General features: G+C 36.5%; 2 protein-coding genes and 1 non-coding gene across 4 annotated transcripts in view; 1 reads left to right on the forward strand and 2 right to left on the reverse strand.

Annotated features, from left to right (window-relative positions):
• The window catches only part of Smp_197150 (high-affinity cgmp-specific 3,5-cyclic phosphodiesterase, putative), a gene marked incomplete at both ends in the record, with an annotated part of 35,802 nt that extends 31,268 nt beyond the window's left edge, over positions 1–4,534 (reverse strand). The window contains 4 exons of the mRNA XM_018791835.1: positions 32–102; positions 4,202–4,279; positions 4,347–4,417; positions 4,466–4,534. Of these exons, the coding sequence (XP_018645057.1) occupies positions 32–102; positions 4,202–4,279; positions 4,347–4,417; positions 4,466–4,534 (289 nt within the window). The remainder of the gene's footprint in view (positions 1–31; positions 103–4,201; positions 4,280–4,346; positions 4,418–4,465) is intronic.
• Positions 4,535–13,234: 8,700 nt separating this feature from the next.
• Positions 13,235–20,727, reverse strand: part of Smp_163090.1 (voltage-gated potassium channel, putative) — a gene marked incomplete at both ends in the record, with an annotated part of 38,238 nt that continues 30,745 nt past the window's right edge. For both annotated transcript variants that reach the window (XM_018791836.1, XM_018791837.1), the window contains 2 exons: positions 13,235–13,908; positions 16,478–16,816. In XM_018791836.1, coding sequence (XP_018645059.1) covers positions 13,235–13,908; positions 16,478–16,816 — 1,013 coding nt within the window. The remainder of the gene's footprint in view (positions 13,909–16,477; positions 16,817–20,727) is intronic.
• Smp_tRNA_02066_Pseudo_TTG.1.1 lies at positions 19,561–19,632 on the forward strand. The gene has a single exon. It is a non-coding gene (tRNA).

The following is a 20,727-nucleotide window of genomic DNA, read 5'->3' on the forward strand; positions in this document are numbered from 1 at the left end:
AATATCAAACATTCTGTAAATGTAAACATACCCATAACTCGTTGTTCCAATAGTTGTATTCGTTCGGTGAACTCATTCTTCAAGTCAGAAATCTTCATTGTACTACAAAAAGGAAACATTGAATCAATGAAATATATTTATATTGATTAAGGTTTAGAAAGAAAAATATATAATAATAATGTATTACAATTAACTCCATCAGTAGCTCATCTAGGGTTACTGTCGGTCCTAAGTCCGGGTCAAGGAGAAGGGTTGAGAGTAGGATCAACATTCCTATCCCGTAGAAATTTTAAGTATTCAAATCACTTTAAATTTTTTAATAATCTTCAGTATAGTGGAGATTTGTAGCTCAGATGGGTGATTTTGATGGAGTTTTGTTCTCTGAGTTGGATGGTCTGGTCATGGAGCTTTCATTGTTCTTCTGAACGACATCATCAGCATAAACTTCGGGTAGAAGTAAAATGTTCGAATCTCTCCATATGTGGTTAACAGCTTGTCCTGTACACCTCGATGTTGATTGGTTCTTGTCGACCTTAAATCTGTCATTGTTTTCTTCTTTATTTTGGTTGTATCTCCTATTGGTTTGATATTTGTTCCTCTGTTTCTGCATAATTTTCCTGATTGGTCGATAAATTGGATTGATTTCAATGTGCTTGTTTAGTGCTAATTGACCTGAGTGCCAAGCTTCTAAAAATTCTCTGGTGTTTTCGGAATTGCCTCTATCCATAATCTCCACATTTTCCCACTCGAATGTGTGTCCGCAGTTGTCCACGTGCATTGATATAAGTGAAGACATGCCATTGCATTTGACTGCTAATTGATGTTCATCCAAGCGAAGATGAAGAGGGCGTCCTCTTTGTCCAACCTAATGATTGCCGCAGTTGGCACAATTTATTTTGTAGATGATGTTTGGTTTGTCTTCTTTTCCATTATGGTAAAGCATCATTTCTCAAACTATAAGTGATGGAATAGTGACTTTATGATTAAAACACTTGATTTCCAACCAATAGGTCCTAGGTTCGAATCCCATTCCATATGTTACGATTTTATCAGCAAGGTATTATCAATAGCTTATATAGAGCTGTGTAACACAATGGCGAGTTCACAAGCATATACCTATGAACTATTATCATACCACTTACCATTTTTGGGTTATGCCCTGTCTATCAATTACTATCTCCCTCATTCACAGCCACATTTGGCTAAATCTTATACAAATGTTTTTTCCTATTTTTTGATACGATGTGGTCAGTTTGATTGTTATATAAATCCAGTATGTTTGAAATAAATGATTCGTACCGCAGAGGCTCAGACTGGTATTCTGGACTTAACTGGCCGAGCTCGACAGAAAGCAGAACCGATAATTACTGTATACTGCTCCTACGGTTTTACGCATCATTGGTCCGATCGATAGGTCACTGCTCTCTAATTGGCGGCATCGTCACATTATACATCAACAGGGTATCCAGGGGGCACAAGTTATAACAAATGATTAATATAATTATGGCAGATTAATTATGACATATAATAGTTAAACGAATTTATCAAAGAATTTTGTAAGTAACAATATATATTACTCATTTATTTGTTTTATAATTGATTCAAACATTCGAACAATGAGGCTTATTTCACTTGGTTCTGAACTTTGTGTAATAGTCACAGTATATGGTGTACTGAAAAGAGGTTCAAAAAGAGAAAAGAACATACAGTATGAAATGTATTCACTTAACTGTTTAACTGTTAATTAATGAGCAAACTTTCAATGAAATGAAATTTGATCTTTGTATTCATGGTGAATAATTAAGTACTCATTCAGAAGGTAACTCCGCCTGTAGCTCCTCCGAGGGCTACTGCCGGTCCCAAGCCCGGGTAAAGGAGGAGGGTTGGGCATCGGGTTAGCGACCTCATCCCGTCGAAAACCAACTCGCTAAAAAAACGCTAACCAGAAAAATTATTCAAACCATTCAATAATAAAGACTTCTACCTGGAATTTATACTGATGATATTGTTCAGAAGAACGATGAAAGCTTCATGATCAAATCATTCAGCTTAGAAAACAAAACTTCACCAAAAAGTGAAAAAAACTAATCAAAATGTTTGAATTACAATGTAAACAATGAAAAATCATAAATGGATAATGGCTAGCAATGGAATCCAGGATGTGTGTTTCGTCCTATTTGGGACTCATCAGCTGGGTGTACCTGCATCTCAAAGTTGATGTTTACTTTGGGACTCGATCCCAGTACTGTTCGCTTCAAACGCCAAAAAGAGACTGATCCAATGCAATTAAAAACTGTAAATGTTTACTAAATGTAGAATGACTGTTAATAATTGAAGAAAAAACTGTTTTTAAGTAATACTGATGCTAAATGCTTTGTTGAGTTTCGCCTATACTACTTATAACTTATCTCTTCTATTTTAGAGAAACTACAACACACAAATAATGTACAGTTTAATACTATGTTGGGAATAAAGCCATTGAATGATGATTGATTTCATAACATAATACCAGATTCACTAATGTATTAACTGTTTGGGTGATCCTGCAAATTTCTCGCAATCGACATGACAAGCTCAGGAAACATTAAGAAGTATTTTATCCAATCAGCGTTTGATTAGAAGTTTTGCTAGAAATATTGCGAAAATGAAAAGTCATCTGTAGAGGTTCTGATTGACTGATTACTACTACACTGCTACTATGTTAAGTAGTATTCAAGAATTTTCAGGAAAACCCAAGGATTTCTAAAATACTATAAAAACCTTATATTTTCTGTACCTGAATGGACCTTTGGAGTAAAGTACTTCTCTCGTGTTCAAGTTGCTGTTTAGATTTAGCTTGGGGGGTTACGAGAATAGCTTAGGAATCGAGTATAGTGTTCAATTAGCAAGACTTATCATTAACAAATAAATTCACTTGAATAAACTCTAATTTAATTGATTTAAGACGGATTTTTCAATGAAGTCAATAACCGGAATAATCGATTCATTCGATCATAGAATTAATTTCATTCTAAACTTTACCAATAATATGAATAAAACTTTGATTTAGGTTAAAGATTGGAAGTCCTACTCACTGCCTTCTCGTGGCCATAGTGTTGTTTACGAAATTGAGAGGACGAAAAGAGAATGCCCGTCGCTTTAACCGGTTTGGTGGACACGGAGAGTCAACCTACGGGAGTTGGAAAACCCTGATTCCAAACCAATGGTACACATTGGCTCCAGTATCCTGATGGAACAAATGGCGTATGAAACCTGGTAGCACTGGGCGGCCGTTTCGTCCTATTGTGGGACTGCTCAGCAGTGTGCATCCACGATCTGTCTTTTGTTTATTTTAACACATCATTATGACTATTAATCGTATAACTTATTTAGGTGTGTTTCTGAAAAGTGTACAACGTTTCGTTGTACAAGTTACAAAAGGTCCAATTAGAGATATAATGATTGTTGGCAATATGCATTAGAGAGGTTTATTTATTTTATTTTATTTAAACACATAAATATTGGTACAAAGGGGCACCATATATATATATATATATGTGCCACACAAATCTCATTTGATTTGTGTGAGGGTTGTGATACTGCCCAGGTGACCAAACTGAAGTAGGTGGTTTTCTCAGGGGGCCACACCCGGAGCCTTTGACATAAAGGTCTGATCCACAAAGCAGTGGGGCATCGTGAGGAGATGCAGTCCCATGGTAACCGGTGACCAACAATTGGTTCATACGCCATTTATTCCATCAGGATCCTGCAGCCCATGTGCACCATTGGTTTGGAATCAGAGTTTTCCAACTCCCCTAGGTGGATGTGCCGTGTCTACCGACCCGGTTAAAGCAGCGGACATTCGCTTTTCGTCCTCTCAATTTCGTAAACAACAGTAATGCCACGAGAATGCAGTGAGTAGGACTTCCCTGTCGGAGGCTATATACTAGTGGCCATGTGTGAGCATTTGGAGAGGGAGAGCAGACTCTCTCCACTCTCGGCCGTACCAGGGCATTTAGAGGCATTAGAGAGAATATACATTATTTAGATATTGATTGACTGATCTGTTAACTTCTAACTAGCGATCAATCAATTATCGATCAAGAAGTAAGAACTGGAAACTTGTTGAAGTACTTTGTGTCGAGAATTCTATATTGTACAAAATATATAATATAATATCATATATATGATTGACTAAAATTTCTTTATTTTCATAACTTACTTATATGTATTAGCTAACATTGAACCAGAACATGGTATATGTAATCCATTCACATCAGTTATAATGATATTAGATGATCTAAGAGAGGAAAAAACGAAGACAGCGGTGAGGGGAGAAGGGTAGTGAATGAAGAATCACTATTTACTTTGGAACATTTGATAGGATACAAATTAAATCATGTATTTCAAAACTTGTACATGATAATGTAATTAAAATCTAAAACAAAAAGGATTCATTAAACAAGATTCATTTCAGGTAATTTACTCTTTCAATATTTCCATTAATTAATAAATAGATAACTTTAGGTGTTAACTTTGATATAACACTACCCATATTATACGGTGAATAGGTATATGTCTCTATGGTTAAACCTTTTCTGAATATAATTTCACTATTAAATAAGAAATAATGAGGATTTTTATGAAAATGAATATATAAATCATAATAAATATGATTTTATTAGTGTAATTTGATTGGTATAATAGATTGACCTTGGGCGTGATAAATTTTTCAACCAATCAGATTAATTTATGCATTGAGTATAATTCTTCATTATTTTTTATGAATTTATATGAAATAGTTTATTTATCAGGTGTGGTTATTTCTTTTTTCTTTTTTTTTCTATCCCTCTCTTTGAACATTATTATTTATGAAGAAGATCTTCAATGAAGGATAATATATTGATCTTTCATACATGTAATTAAATGATATATTCAATAAGAAATGAGATTTCAACCATATATATAAACAATTACTAAACATCTCCAACAGAAAAGCCCATATCATATGCTCACTAGTGACTGGCTCCATTAGGTATTTCCTGGAGTTCTAGTGAGAAGCAGTAACCAGTGGAGTTCAACCAGATCTGTTGTGAGATATCAACTCACTGAAGACATTGGTGAAATGGTTGTTCAACTTCATGGATTGGTTGAAGTTCGACATTAACACCGTTGGATGCAAGCCGGCTCAGTGGTCTAGAGGTTAAGTGCTCTGGCGCGAGACTGGTAGGTCCTGGGTTCGAATCTCGCAAGGCGGGGTCGTGGATGTGCACCTCTGAGGAGTCCGGCAATAGGACGAAACAGCCGTCTAGTGCTTGCAGGTTTTCTATGATGGTCTGGCTTCAATTGACTCATAATTTCAACTATATATAAGAAATGAGATTGTTGATAGTATAAAATGTTATATTGTAATGTTGAATAGTTAGTTACCTAGGATTAGTTTTATAATTTAGTAAACTATTCTCAATTATAGGTTTAGTTGTATTCAATTAGTACTTACTTACCTACGTACACCTGTTACCGTTCGTGGAGGAGCGTAGGCCGCTCACCAGCATTCTCCATCCAACTCTGTCCTGTGCAATTCTTTTCAGTTCTTTCCAGTTAACATTCATCCTCTTCATATCTGCTTCTATTTCCCGAAGTAATGTGTTCTTTGGACTTCCTCTTTTCCGCTTCCTTTCCGGATCCAAGTTAGCATCTGCCTCGTGATGCAGCTTGGCGATTTCCACAATGTATATCCGATCCACTTCCAACGTCGTTTCCTAATTTCCTCTTCAGCTGGAAGCTGGTTTGTCCTCTCCCATAAAACTCTGTTGCTGATAGTATCTGACCAATGGATGTTGAGTATTTTGCGTAAACAACTGTTTATAAATACTTGCACCCTCTTGATGACGGATGTAGTAGTTCTCCACGTTTGCGTTCCGTACAGTAGAACTGTCTTGACGTTCGTATTGAAGATTCTCACTTTGAAATTAGTTGAGAGTTGTTTTGAGTTCTATATCTTCTTCAATTGTAGAAACAATGTAAAACAATATACTTTGAATGTTAGTGAAAAAATTTTTTCATGGTATACTATTGGTTTACAAATCTATATGACCCTGTATACATTTTTATTTTTCAGAAGCTTTGGAGGATATAAAAAACTTTACATACCTCGTCAGCATCATTGATAAACACAATGGATCTGATGCAGATGTGAAGACGCAAATCCGCAAAGCAAGTGCAGCATATTTACAACTAAAGAACATCTGGAACTCAAAAAAATTGTAAACCAACACCAAGGTTAGAATTTTCAATACAAATGTCGAGACAGTTCTTCTGTATGGGGCGGAAACCTGGAGGATTACGAAGGCCATTATCCAGAAGATGCAAGTGTTTATTAAGGGTTGTCTACTCAAAACACTGGATCGATTGACCAGACACTATCAGCAACAACCTGTTATGGGAGAGAACAAACCAGATTTCAGTGGAGGAAGAAATCAGGAAGAAGCAATAGAAGTGGGTAGGACACACATTGAGGAAAGCACATACTTTAACTGTGTTGTGAGAACGTAAGTGATACCTAAACACTTCATGATTTGAGATTTGTGAACTAGTAGTATATGTATTCGTAGTTCAAGTCATGAATCGATCTGGAAACATTAGACGAGCGTCTTATCCTAGTATGGGACTCCTCAGTGGTGATTACCTGCGACTCCGTAAGTGTGAGTCGAGCACAGGACCTTCGGACGTGCAAATAAACACATAACATCCAGACGACTGAGTTGACATCGAATAGTGTACATATTAAGTTTCAGTGAACGATAATTCGCATCCCTTTTCAATTACCTGGAATGAATAAATGCCGTACAACCCTGATACAACTAAACTCTACCAGTAACGGCTTCCCATCAGGACTCTAGGAGTTTTATTTTGAAGCTAATCACTAGTGAGCACTTGATTATTAACTATACAGGGGAGCTTGTGAAGATTTTGGAGCTTTCATTTTACTTTTACTGTTGTTATATGATATTTATTCCTCAGATGGTTGAATGAAAGTGTTTACAACAAACTATTTTACAATGAACAGTCGATGATATGGTTATATCCATCTGGTTTCAATCATGAATTTATGAATGACTTCCCAATCTAATTGGTTGCTACTTATTAAAACTTAAAGAATTCAGAAATCCTTATGTCTTCTAATATTTTATCATTTTTCCAAGTACGGTTTATTTGTGATCATCCATAGAGATTAGTTTAATCGTTTTCATTGTCAAGATATTTAATTTTTTCGTGGCTGAGTTATCATTTATTAAGTAATTTCATATGTTCTTTAACTAATTTGAACGATTATAAGCAAAGATGGATGGTGGCTAACAGTGGAATCCAGGACGTGCGACACTTCGTCCTATTTGGGACTTGTCAGCTGGATGTACCTGTATCACGGAGTTGATGTTCACTCTGGGACTCAAACCCGGTGCCTTTCGCTTCAAACGGCATCACGTTATCCACCCAGCTACTAAGTCCTGATAGTTACTTGCTTGTGCAATCTTACTTACTTACTTACTTTCGCCTGTTACTCCCAATGGAGCATAGGACGCCGACCAGCTTTCTCCAACCCACTCTGTCCTGGGTCTTCTTTTCTAGTTCTATCCAGTTCTTGTTCATTCTTCTCATGTCTGTCTCTATTTCTCGGCGTAATGTGTTCTTTGGTCTTCCTCTTCTCCTTTGACCTTCAGGATTCCATGTGAGGACTTGTCTTGTGACGCAGTTGGGTGATTTCCTCAAAGTGTGCCCAATCCACTTCCAGCGCTTCTTCCTGATTTCTTCCTCTGCTGGAATCTGGTTTGTTGTCTCCCACAGTAACTTGTTGCTGATAGTGTCTGGCCATCGGATCCGAAGTATCTTGCGTAGACAGCTGTTAATAAACACTTGTATCTTCTGGATAATGGCTTTCGTAGTTCTCCACGTCTCCACCCCATACAGTAGAACTGTCTTCACATTTGTATTGAAAATTCTGATCTTGGTGTTGGTTGACAATTGTTTTGAGCTCCAGATGTTTTTCAGCTGTAGGTATGCTGCTCTTGCTTTGCCGATCCGCGCCCTCACATCTGCATCTGATCCACCGTGTTCATCAATGATGCTGCCCAGATATGTAAAGGTTTCCACATCTTCCAAAGCTTCTCCATCAAGTGTAATTTGATTGGTGCATATTGTATTGTATCGGAGAGTCTTGCTTTTTCTCTCTTTGTTTATATTGAGACCTACTGCTGCTGAGGCTGCTGCTACACTGGTCGTTTTCTCCTGCATTTGTTGTTGCGTTTGTGATAGAAGAGCCAGATCATCCGCAAAGTCTAAATCGTCAAGCTGCATCCTGCCTGTCCACTGTATCCCGTGATTTCCTCCAGATGTAGACGTCTTCATGATCCAGTCGATCACCAGGGGAAAGAGAAAGGGTGAGAGTAGGCAACCTTGCCTAACACCGGTCTTTACTTCGGACGAGTCGGTGAGTTGTCCTTAATGAACGATTTGGCAGTTTAGTCCATCATAGGAATTCCGTATGATATTGACTATCTTCTCAGGCACGCCGTAGTGTCGAAGAAGCTTCCATAGTGTCGTCCTGTCCACGCTATCAAGTGCCTTCTCGTAGTCGATGAAGTTGATATAGAGTGATGAATCCCATTCGATTGATTGTTCCACAATGATACGTAGAGATGCGATTTGATCTGTGCACGATCTATCCTTACGAAATCCAGCTTGTTGATCTCGAAGTTGGGCGTCCACGGAATCCTTCATCCTGTTTAACAATACTCTGTTGAAGACTTTTCCTGGTATTGAGAGGAGAGTGATGCCCCTGTAGTTGTCGCACTTGCTCAGATCGCCTTTCTTTGGTATCTTGATGAGAAGTCCTTTTTTCCAGTCTGTTGGTACTTGTTCTTCGTTCCAAATCTTACTGAAGAGGATGTGTAGTATCTTGGCAGTTGCTGTTACATTTGCTTTCAGTGCCTCTGCCGGGATGTTGTCTGGTCCCGCTGCTTTGCCGCTCTTGATTTGTCTAATGGCCATGCTGATCTCTTCAATCGTTGGTGGGCCAACATCGATTGGGAGGTCTGTGGGTGCTGCTTCGATGTTGGGTGGGTTCAGTGGAGCTGGTCGATTGAAGAGTTCTTTGAAGTGTTCTACCCACCTGTTTCGTTGTTCTTCAATGTCGGTGATTACTTTGCCTTCCTTGCTTTTCACTGGTCTTTCTGGTTGACGGTAATTTCCAGCAAGTTTCTTTGTTGTATCATACAGTTGTCTCATGTTTCCCTCTCTTGCAGCCTTTTCCGCTGTCATCGCTAAATCTTCCACATATTTACGTTTGTCGGTCCTGATGCTCCTCTTCACTTGCTTGTTTGCCTCTGTGTATTCGGCTTGTGCCTTGGCTTTTTCTGCTCTTGTTCGGCTGATATTGATTGCTGCCTTCTTGTTCCTCCTTGCTTCAATTTTATCCAGTGTACCAACAGTGATCCATTCCTTGTGATGGTGCTTCTTTTGGCCCAGAACCTCCTGACATGTTGAAACGATTGCCTCCTTGATACCTTTCCAGCTGCTCTCTATGGTGGTTCCCTCTCCATTGAGTAGGTCATGAAAGGCCTCGAACCTGTTGCTGAGGGCTATGTTAAATTCGTTGAGTTTGTCAGCATCTCGAAGAAAGGCCGTGTTAAACTTTTGTGATGTTGTCCGCGCCATTGTCCAGTGCTTCTTGAGTTTTAGTTTCATCTTGGCGACCAGCAAATGGTGATCGGATGCTATATCAGCTCCTCTTCTGGTTCTCACATCCTCCATCGTCCTCCTGAACTTTTTGTTGATGCAGATATGGTCGATTTGATTTTGTGTAGTGTGATCCGGTGAAATCCAGGTGGCTTTGTGTATGTTTTTGTGTGGGAATATGGTGCCACCTATGACCAGTTTATTGAAGGCACATAGGTTTGCAAATCTCTCACCGTTTTCGTTCCTTCCTCCCAGTCCATGTTGTCCCATGACGGCTTCGTATCCAGTGTTGTCCTTTCCAACCTTGGCATTGAAATCTCCCATCAGAATGGTCAGGTCCTTGGTTGCGCACTTCTCTAAGATCGACTGTAGCCTATCGTAGAATTGGCCTTTAGCGTCTTCATCGTAGTCGTTGGTCGGCGCATAGCATTGGATGACGTTCATTGTAATGCCCTCTCTTTGTTTTGAAGGAGGCTTTGATGATCATTGGTCGATGAGATTCCCATCCTATAAGTGCATTTTGTGCTTTTCTAGACAGCATCAATGCAACTCCTTGTGTATGTGGGGCATTTTCTTCTTCATGACCGGAGTATAACAGAAGTTCTCCTGAAGACAGTCGTTGTTGTCCAACCTGCGTCCAATGTGCTTCGCTGATTCCAAGCACTTCCAGGTTGTATTTTCTCATTTCTGCAGCAATTTAGAAGACTCTTCCGGTCTCCCACATTGTCCGGACATTCCATGTACCTATAAGAATTGTCGCTCTGGTTGTAAGAAGGTGCATCGGCCTCATGACTTCCGAAGGAACTCGGCTTTCATCATGAGACGTCATAATTATTCCTTCTGCTCCCAGGGCAGAGTTTAAATGGTTTGAATGATTTTTTCTGGTTGGCGTTTTTTTAGCGAGTTGATTTTCTACGGGATGGGGTTGCTAACTCGATGCTCAACCCTCCTCCTTTACCCGGGCTTGGGACCGGCAGTAGCCCCTGGAGGAACTACAGGTGGAGTTTTGTGCAATCTAGTGAAGTTCAAATTCACTTGGTATTATTTGTTAGAATCTTCCCATTGAATAATGAAATTTTGTTTGAAGTTAAGGTTTGTGACTTTACAACAATCTTAATATTCTGATGACTTTTATTCTAAAACACTGTATTGCTGTTCAGTGTAAGCTAGTTGTTATTGATTGTAGAATCGTACAGGAATGACATATCTTCCATTCCTCTTTGTGTATCTGTGAAATCAGCAAAGGAATATCCTGACCACATACTAAAATAATGTTCTTTTCCCATTATGATCAGTTGAGTTTCGCTTAATTGTACTTAAATATGATGATTTATGTTTCCAAAAATATGATGAATATGTCTACAATTTAGTGACCTCAGAATTCACCATCTTTGTGCCTCTCGGAATGGTTATTGAGTTACTCTCAATAAACTACTATCAAATTGCAAGTAGTGTAATTATTTAAAGGCAAAATAAATTCTATTTACTATTGTTGAGATGATGACTTATGGGATAACATATGATTTGTAATTCTAAAATAAAGTACTTTTTTTTACATGGAATACGAAATAGCTAAGCACTTCAAGGACTCTTTGAATACTTTAGATACATTTCATCATAGTTTCGATTCACAACAATTTTCATGTTTGGTTTTTCTTATGTCATTGAACTAAGGAGGTATAGGTTCCAAAGCTACATAGTTTCATAAATACTAGGGCGCTTACCTCTTCCCAACTTCATATGGAGTTTTAAACAAAAAATCATCTTACTAACGACTCAATTTGACTGTTGTATCATGATATCTATGGTTCAGTTTATGGTAATCGGCATATCATAAAACCATATCTATTGAGACTATAAGAACACAGGAGTGTTCTTTATTCATTTCATCATTTGTTATTAGAAAATTGCATCTCTTCTTGCAAATCCCAGTTTCACGGTGTACAAGAAACACTCAAAGTATTTCTCTTTGTGATCGTGCAATGTGAGAACTTGTGTGAAACGCGACAATAGGCAGGAGGTTTTGTATCTTTCTTATGAGAAGTTACAAACTGTTTACATATTACATATAGATAGCCTTCAATCGTCCAGTTTCATTTTTCCGTATGTTTTGCAAACTGAACTATCTTCTCAACTGGCCTCCAACTATTTCTGATATACTGAAACTTTTCACTCTGTTCGACAATTATTGCAACATTACCTACACACATCCTTATGAGTAGCGTCTACTACACTTACTCTTGATATTTGTTTTAACACATTTAGCATAACATACATTCAACTCTTTAATTTTATTAATATTATTGGTTGACTCCAACGACTTTCAATATCAAAGTAATAGATTTACAAACTGTTAATTATTCTCATAGTTGTAATCACAATCTGGTCTTAGTTAGACGGTCATAAAGACTGTTTTCTTTTAAAAGGACTCATCGGCGACCACTTAACATCCCACAGCCAGGAATCGAACCAAGAACCTTCAGATTCTTCAATGAGCTTGGTTTCATTTAAAATACTGAAACCGAACTCGTTAAAGAAATACTCTTTTTGAATTATATTTTCAACCTTTTATTAATAAAAGATCAATACAGTGTTAGTTCTTACTGCCTATAGAAATCTATCGATTGAGTTACATAATCAATCTATATCTATATCTATGCCCATTTGGAAATTTCATGAAATAGAACAGCAGCAGGGGTTTTTGTGTATTTTATAGTGGTTTTAATGGTTGAGATGATGAGTCAATTGAATCTAGACCACCATAGAAAACCTGGAAGCACTGGACGGCCGTTTCGCCCTATTGTGAGACTTCTGGATGTTGGCTCAGTAGTCTGGTGGTTAAGCGCTCGCGCGCGAAACTGATAGATCCTCTGTTCGAATCTCTTTAGGCGGGATCGTAGATACACTCTGTTGAGGAGTCCCAATCTAGGACGAAACGGCCGTCCATTGCTTTCAGGTTTTCCATGATAGTCAATCTTCAATCAACTCATAATCTCAACTCTTCAAAAGAAAAGAAAAGAAATACAATATGATAATCAATAAAATGTACCCTTTTTTACACTACTCAATGAATGAATACATTACAAAATAGTTCTTTAATGTAAAATTACATTATAGTTTTATAGACAATAGTATATATATGTATAAGTATTGAACAAATGAACATCTTCATTGTCCTCTCATCAATCATACTAACAATTATGTAATACATACATACATAATGACAAATTACCGATTGTAGTTTGAATAGAAAATAGATTGAATCAGTATTGTATAGTTACAATTAGATGATTAAAAAAAATTCTGTAAAATATGCAAATTTCATCAATTTTTTCATTAATAAGTAGTATAATTATACCATTACCATACATAACTACATACCTACATACTACTTACATACATACCTAGATACTTACATTCATACTGACACACATACATACATACATACCCACCTACATACATACATACATACAAACATAGATACATACATATATATAGACAAAATCTTCTAGCATAGCAATTATGTTGGTGCTTGTGAACCAGTAATAAATTTCATATCTAATTTATCCCCAGAAACACATGATAAACGTGGTGGTGTAATTTCATAATTATGATTACGTAATGTTAATAATTCTTCTAATTGATTTAGACTACTATCGGATGGTAAAAAATTCTCTTCTATATTATTATGATCATGTTCATCAAATGAAAAACATGGAGTTTTATAATTAATATAAGATAATTTAGGATTTATCGAATATGAAATTTCATCATTACCAATTTGTCTACTTAAATCATTGTTAGTAGTATTCTTCGATGATTTAAAATTTTTGTCGATCAAAAGATTTGAACAAATGTTAGATATAGGTAAATGTTGATTTTTCATGTCCTCTTTCATATCTTCAGTATTATAACTGTTTTCCTCGTCTATATGATTCACTGCATTCGTATTATCTATGACAACATTATCAAATAATTGATGTTTAGATTGTACAAATGGAGCTTTTTCTTTCTCTTCACAATTCATTAATAAACGATTTGTTTCTGATGTATTCGATGTATCTTTAATAAGAGATGATTTTGACCAATTAACTGATCCTTTATATTGTAATAGATTATCTCCAGGTAATAATGTAATTTCTTCACGTCTTGGTATCAATGGTCTAAGAGTTGTTTGTTCATTCGATGGATTCTCTAAAAAAAAAGAACAACAACAACATTCATAGAAAACTCTAACCCCCCCCACCAAAAAAAACAACTTCCCATTTACAAAAAGGAAGAAAATAAGACGGAAAAGGGTTGACAACTAACGGTACAAGTTGTATAATACTTATTTTACTATTGTATTCAATGTAATCAATGTTCAATGGAGAATTATGACAGGTTATACATACTCCTTTTGTCTAACCATTTCCGCTCTAGCATACTATGTATACAATTTATATTATAATATATGTATATTTAAACTATACATTGTTCCGCAATCAATGAATAGTTTCTTTGGGAAAGAATAAAAAAAACAACGTGCAATCCAACTATATTCAACCTTATTCTGGTAATGTCATTTGTATGTCTTATGAAATGAATGAAAGGGAATAAATTTAGGTAACAACATATAAAGGTGTAATCGTCTGGAGTAGTTGGGTAAAGAAATGAATAAGTAGAAGAATTCACATTATGGAAAATGATAGAAAAGTTATGTAGTTTAGTTGAATAGTTCAATTTTGAAGCCTTTCCTAGTCTCACCAGCATTCTCCATCCAGGGTTGGATGGAGAATGCTGGTGAGCGGCTTATGCTCCTCCACGAGGGGTAACAGGCATAAGTAAGTAAGTAAGTAAGTAATGGGCAATATTATTGAGGCCATCTTCAAATGAAAAAGAGTGTACGTTTTATCGTACGTTAAACCGTAGGACTAGCGAAGTTTAGAGTAGAATAGTGACATATCGATGAATTTAAATGGTAACTGAGGTTTGCTAAAACTTGAGTAAAGTTGAAAATATAGACAAGAATATTCCAAATCAATGATTTAACAATGTCAAATCTATATCATAATCAATGAACTTTGTTTATGAGATTCTGGTTACCTTTGTTAAAGCGAAGAAAGTTTCTATCATTCATCTATTATTATTCTATTCAAATCAACTTCTAATAATGTCTATCTCCATATGTAGTGATTGTATGATACAGATGAAGATTTTTCATGAGTTTGCCTATATGACACACAACCATAACCCTTGAGATAGTGAAGAAGATTTGTAGCTCATATGGATGATTTTGATTGAGTTTTTTTCTCTGAGCTGGATAGTTTGGTCGTGGAGCTTTCATCGTCCTTCTGAATGACATATCACAGAATCACTACATGTAGCTTTCCTATTGGATAATGCTATTACCCCCTGGTTTGGATAACTAAAATGATGATTTTGTTTTTACTAAAAAATATAAATACCTGACCGTTTTATATCATCATTGACATTGTGTGGGGAATAACATTCCTACTTATTAGTCTTCTGTCTTCTCTCTTGCAACGTTGCGGGTTCGATCGTTCAACTACTCTAGTAATACGTGGCATAGCAAGAATCTAAAGCTCTAGATATAACAATATTATTCAATAATGTTGCTTAATTTCTTTTTGACGATCAGTATATTTTCACTTTTCACTATTCTTATAACAATACAGCCCAACATAAGTATCATCATCATTTGAATGTTACTCAACAACTGATTGACATTTTTAGTTTCACATAGTAATTGGCATGTAATTTCATGATTTCAAAATAGTGACAAGTACTCTGGAGAATGATACATATGAGCCACACAAATCTCATTTGATTTGTGTGAGGGCTATGATATTGCTCAGAGGCCCAAACTGAAGCAGGTGGTTTTCTTAGGGGGCCACAGTCGGAGTATTTGACCTAAAGATCTGATCCAAAAGGCAGTGGAGCATCGTAAGGAGATGCAGTCCCATGGTAGCCGGTGACCAACGATCGATTCATACGCCATTTGTTCCTTCAGGATCCTGCAGCCCATGTTCACCATTGGTATGAAATCAGGGTTTTCCAACTCCCCTAGGTGAACTCTCCGTGTCCACCAATCCAGTTAAAGCACCGGACATTCTCTTTTCGTCCTCTCAATTTCGTAAACAACAGTAATGCCACGAGAATGCAGTGAGTAGGACTTCCCTGTCAGAGACTATATACGCGTGACCATGTGAGAGCATTTGGAGAGGGAGAGCGAGCTCTCCCCACTCTCGACCGCACCAGGTCATTTGGGGGCCTGGAGAATGATACACACGTTCATTTATAAAAATGTTGAGACATAGGGGTGGCAACGCAACACAATACTAATGATAGCAAAGCAATTTAAGGCTCATATAAATATGTTGAAACAAACTCACTTAATCAATCATTTTAAAAAAATATAGTTGATGAAGTCTTTTTTAAAGACAGATTTAAATTATAGACAGTATTAGTCAGAGATCAATCTCAGTTTTAGTTCCACTGTAAATTATGAAGAACTGGACAACCATTTAGTCCTTATGTGGGCCTCTGCAGCACTATGTATCCATAATCTTGTAAAGGGTCAAATACAAAACCTTAAGGTCTCAAGAGGAACTGCTAGTGTGGTATATACCTTTTCAAAAACGTGTAAAATACTTGATTGTATTTATGTATATCACTATACTCCGAATGGATTTACTATATCCAGTTCCAAGCATAAAGATTTTGTGTTATATCTCATCACAAATGCTGAGAAATAACTTACCTGTTACTTTTGAATTTGTGTCTAGGAAAGGGCTTTTTCTTTCACCATTTAATGGTAATCGCATAGGAGAATCATTCGATGTATTGAAATTACGTGCTATTCCAGGTGGAACAACACCAAGACTATTTTTTAATTTTACTGAAGAACTGAGTTGTGGAGCCTGACCACAAGTTTTTGGTCGAACTGCTTCAACTGGTAATATACGTCTTCTACGTTTTGGAAGTTTAGATTGAGCTTGAGTATGTGTATAAAAACGTGAAAAATTAGATACAATAACAGGAACTGGGAGTGAGATTGTCATAACACCAGTAATTGCACACATTGCACCAACTATCATACCTGTGAATATACGAAAGAAAAATAATTATATGACATCTTTGAGAGTATAGAACATAAATTAAGTGTCATGGAGATTAATTTAATATTTAATTGGGTTTCCTTATAGGATTCTAGTTTCAATAGTTGATGGAACCGTGTGTCTACACAACGAAGTTGTTTCAAGTCAAGAACAACCAGCTGTCCTTAGACCATTAGTTCTTCAAAATCCCCAAGTTGATATAAATTTAAGATGAATATAAACCTAATGTTTTATTTTCCAGTCATTCGGTGAGTAACTGTTTCTTTCTTGTATGAGTATCCTGAACAGTTGTCGAGTATCATCGTTACCATAGGTCAGAAGTACGAGCTTTAAGCCTGTAAGTTAGCACCTCAATGGAGTTGTAAAATAGGATGAAAACATTGTACACTGATTCCTGATTTTCAAGGATTCTATAGTTATTACCAGTCTTGGTTCGGAGTATTTTTGACTAATCTTTGGATTGACAATTTATTTTCGAACACTAATTTATTAAGATACACTGAGCCGTATATTTATCAAAGAGAAGCTGGACCTTCCATTGGAAGGAAATCTGTCAGGATTAACACAAGTTCACCAACCTACTATCCATATTACTGAAGACTTATACAGTATTTCAAATGCGCATCGAGGTCCTTGAAATGAATTCAGTATTCAAAAGATCTCATTAGTTTAAATAATACTATCTAAAGATTGAAAAAAAATTCTAATTTGAGGAACTGATCATATAAGAATAACGCCATTTACAATTGTGTTGAGCTGTGGCTTACAAATCAATCATTTAAATAGCCTCATGTAGAGTTATATTCTGTGTCAACATGATCATACATGTAGATTGGATGCGTTCTGTTATAATTTTCAGTTTAGAGGTTTTATAGTGATGATAAAATTTTCATAGTTTTTTTAAAGTTACAAACTGGTCTTGTGGTGTGTGCTACTTATGTCGACATAAGTAGTATATAACACTAGTCAAGAATAGAATGCCTGACACTAGAAGGCCGATAAGATCGAGGAGGAAAGAATAGGAGCAGAAAACAATTGATATGGAAATGTAGGAAAAATGAAGTCTTAGACAATTAATGAACGTTTTGTAAATGAAGTATTTACTGTATAGTTCTCAGATTTTACTAAGATGTTCTGTAATTTTGTCTCCACTTGTTTTCTGGTTCACTGAGGTATTTCTTAAAGCATTATTGAAATCCTGGAAGCACCAGACATCCGTTTCGTTCTAGTATGGGACTCTTCAGTAGTGATGGTCTTGCTCTGGTTAGTTCTTAATTTAAAAAAAAACTACGAAAATATTGTTATTTTTTTGATTTATTGCTATCGAGCTTTGTCAGTAAGCTTTCAACGAATAACATTTGCTCATGGAACTGTTAGTATTAAAAGATTGGACATGTATGCATTTCGCGAGGCTGGATTGTGGATACACACTGCTGAGGAGTACCGCAATGGGACGAAACAACCGTCCAGTACTTCCAGGTTTTCCGTGATGATCTATCTTCAATTGACTAATGATTTCAAACATAAAATATCTCACGTGTTTAAGGTGCGACTGATTTCAGGGAAATATCAGTATTCCAGTTTATTTAAGTACATTTCAGAATACTACATGGTCATTGAATCACAGTAATCAATGGGATTTTGTTTAGTTCACTTGGCGAACTTTTTAAATATCGTTATTCATATTTCAAATAGTCATTTAACTTCTATGGACACTGATTGTAACATGTTAGAAGGGGTTAGGAATAATTGTCAACTCCGCCTGTAGCCCCTCTGGGGGCTACTGCTGATCCCATACCCGGATAAAGGAGAAGGGTTGGGCATGGGGTTAACAACCCCATCCCGTAGAAAACCAACTCGCTCTTCTAATTAATTAAGTAGTTGTAATTTCAACTCTGTGGTTTTGATTACATATTAACCGATGTTGTAGAATCTTTTGCAGTTTATATATATATATATATGATATTTATAACATTCTATTCGACATTATTTAGAACTTTATGTGTTTCCTTGATACATTATGCTGATATGTCTTCACACTGAATGTTAACGAAACTCTGCTTCGTAGATTTAGTATGTATAATTGATTCTAGTTCGGATAACATTGAAAACCAGCAGGAATCGTATAGTTACTTCATGTCAATATGGAATCCTTTAGTACTCCAAAATCACAACTCCATCAAAGATGGAACTCACGACCTTTAGGTTACCTAGCCATTTGAAGCCCTTGATTAGATTCTAATGGTGTTATCTCAACTTTAATCTATTTGTGGAGTCTCAAACTAGAACAAGACAGCTTTCTAGTGCACGCTAGCTTAAAAATTAAAACAATCTTTATCAAAACTCTAAAAGTAATTTCAATTTTATTTGAGATATTTTTCAGGTAATGAACATTGTAAGCAAATAATGAGAATCTAACAGAACAAAATGAACTGTCATATTGTTTCGTACACAATATTGTCCTTTTTCTGCTCAAGTTAATAGATTATGTGTTCTATGGAGTTGTCATTGGTCTCTAAAACTTCAACTTTTTATATAGAGTTTAAAAAACAATTACTTCAACACATTCAGATCTATAAGCAAAGATGAGTAGAGGCTTGCAGTGGATTCCAGGACGCGCGTTTCACCCTATTTAAGAGTCGTCAACTGAATGTACCTGCATCTAAGAGTTCATGTTCATCCTGGGACTCGAAACCAGTACCGTTCGCTTCAAACGCTATCGCGTTATCCACTCAGTTACTGTGTCCTGATAGCCACTTGATTGTGCAATGGAGTGAAGTTTAAATTCACTTAGTATTGTTTGTTTGAATCTTCCCATTGATGTTCAGGACTGAAACTGGTCAGTCTCTCATTCATATATGTGCATACTTTGTGTAGCTGAGTGGATAAAGCAATGGCTTTTGAAGCGTAAGGTACTGAGTTCGAGTCCCAGAGTGAACATCAACTCTGAGATGCACGTACATAAGCTGACGAGTCCCAAAATAGGACGAAACGCGCGTCCTGAATTCCACTGCTAGCCATTATCCATCTTTGCATATAATGCTTGTAAATTAGGGCCATATCGAGTCAATACGCACAGTAAGCACATATGCCAATAAGAGACTGACCAGCTGAAGTCCTAAACATCAATGGGACGATTCTAACAAACAAAACTAAATTTTTTTAGCCACATCTCATTTTGTTCTAATATAGTTTATTTACAAACAAACTTACATACATGGGCAATGAAATCCAGACAAGTGCTTCTTCATAGTATAATATCTAGAGTCAGTACACTCTCATCCTTCAATACTGAACTGAATTCAAAAACCTTATGTATTGCCACATGTATGATACCTTAGTGCCGTTAAGTTGTATTTTAATGGTTCATATTTCCAACTTTTTTGACGATTATTCACTGAGGGGGTTTATTGTGGAGATTTTTAGTATCTTTTTACATATAGTTGAAATCATGAGTCAATTAAAGCTAGACTACCATGGAAAACCTAAAAGCACTGGACGGGCGTTTCGTCCTATTGTGGGACTCCTCAGCAGTGCGCATCCACGATCCCGCCTCGCGAGATTTAAATCCAGGACTTATCAGTCTCGTGCGCTATCACTTAACTGATAGATCACTGATCCGGCTGGCATCCAACGGTGTTAATGTCTAACTTCAACCAATCCACGAAATTGACCAACCATTTCACCAATATCTTCAGTGAGTTGATATCTCTGATTTGATATCACTGATTTTAGTAATGACTCTGACTCTATCATCATTTCACAAATCTTGTTTTAAAGTTATGGAAACAAATTTTACGAAGTAGTCGATTTTTTTTTCGAGGGGTGATGGGTGGGGGTGGGAGGGTGGATTATAGTTTTATAATTTAACGTGACCTATTCATCATTTGGT

This window comes from Schistosoma mansoni, assembly GCF_000237925.1.
Source record: "Schistosoma mansoni, WGS project CABG00000000 data, chromosome 1 unplaced supercontig 0071, strain Puerto Rico, whole genome shotgun sequence".
NCBI classification, from domain to species: domain Eukaryota; kingdom Metazoa; phylum Platyhelminthes; class Trematoda; order Strigeidida; family Schistosomatidae; genus Schistosoma; species Schistosoma mansoni.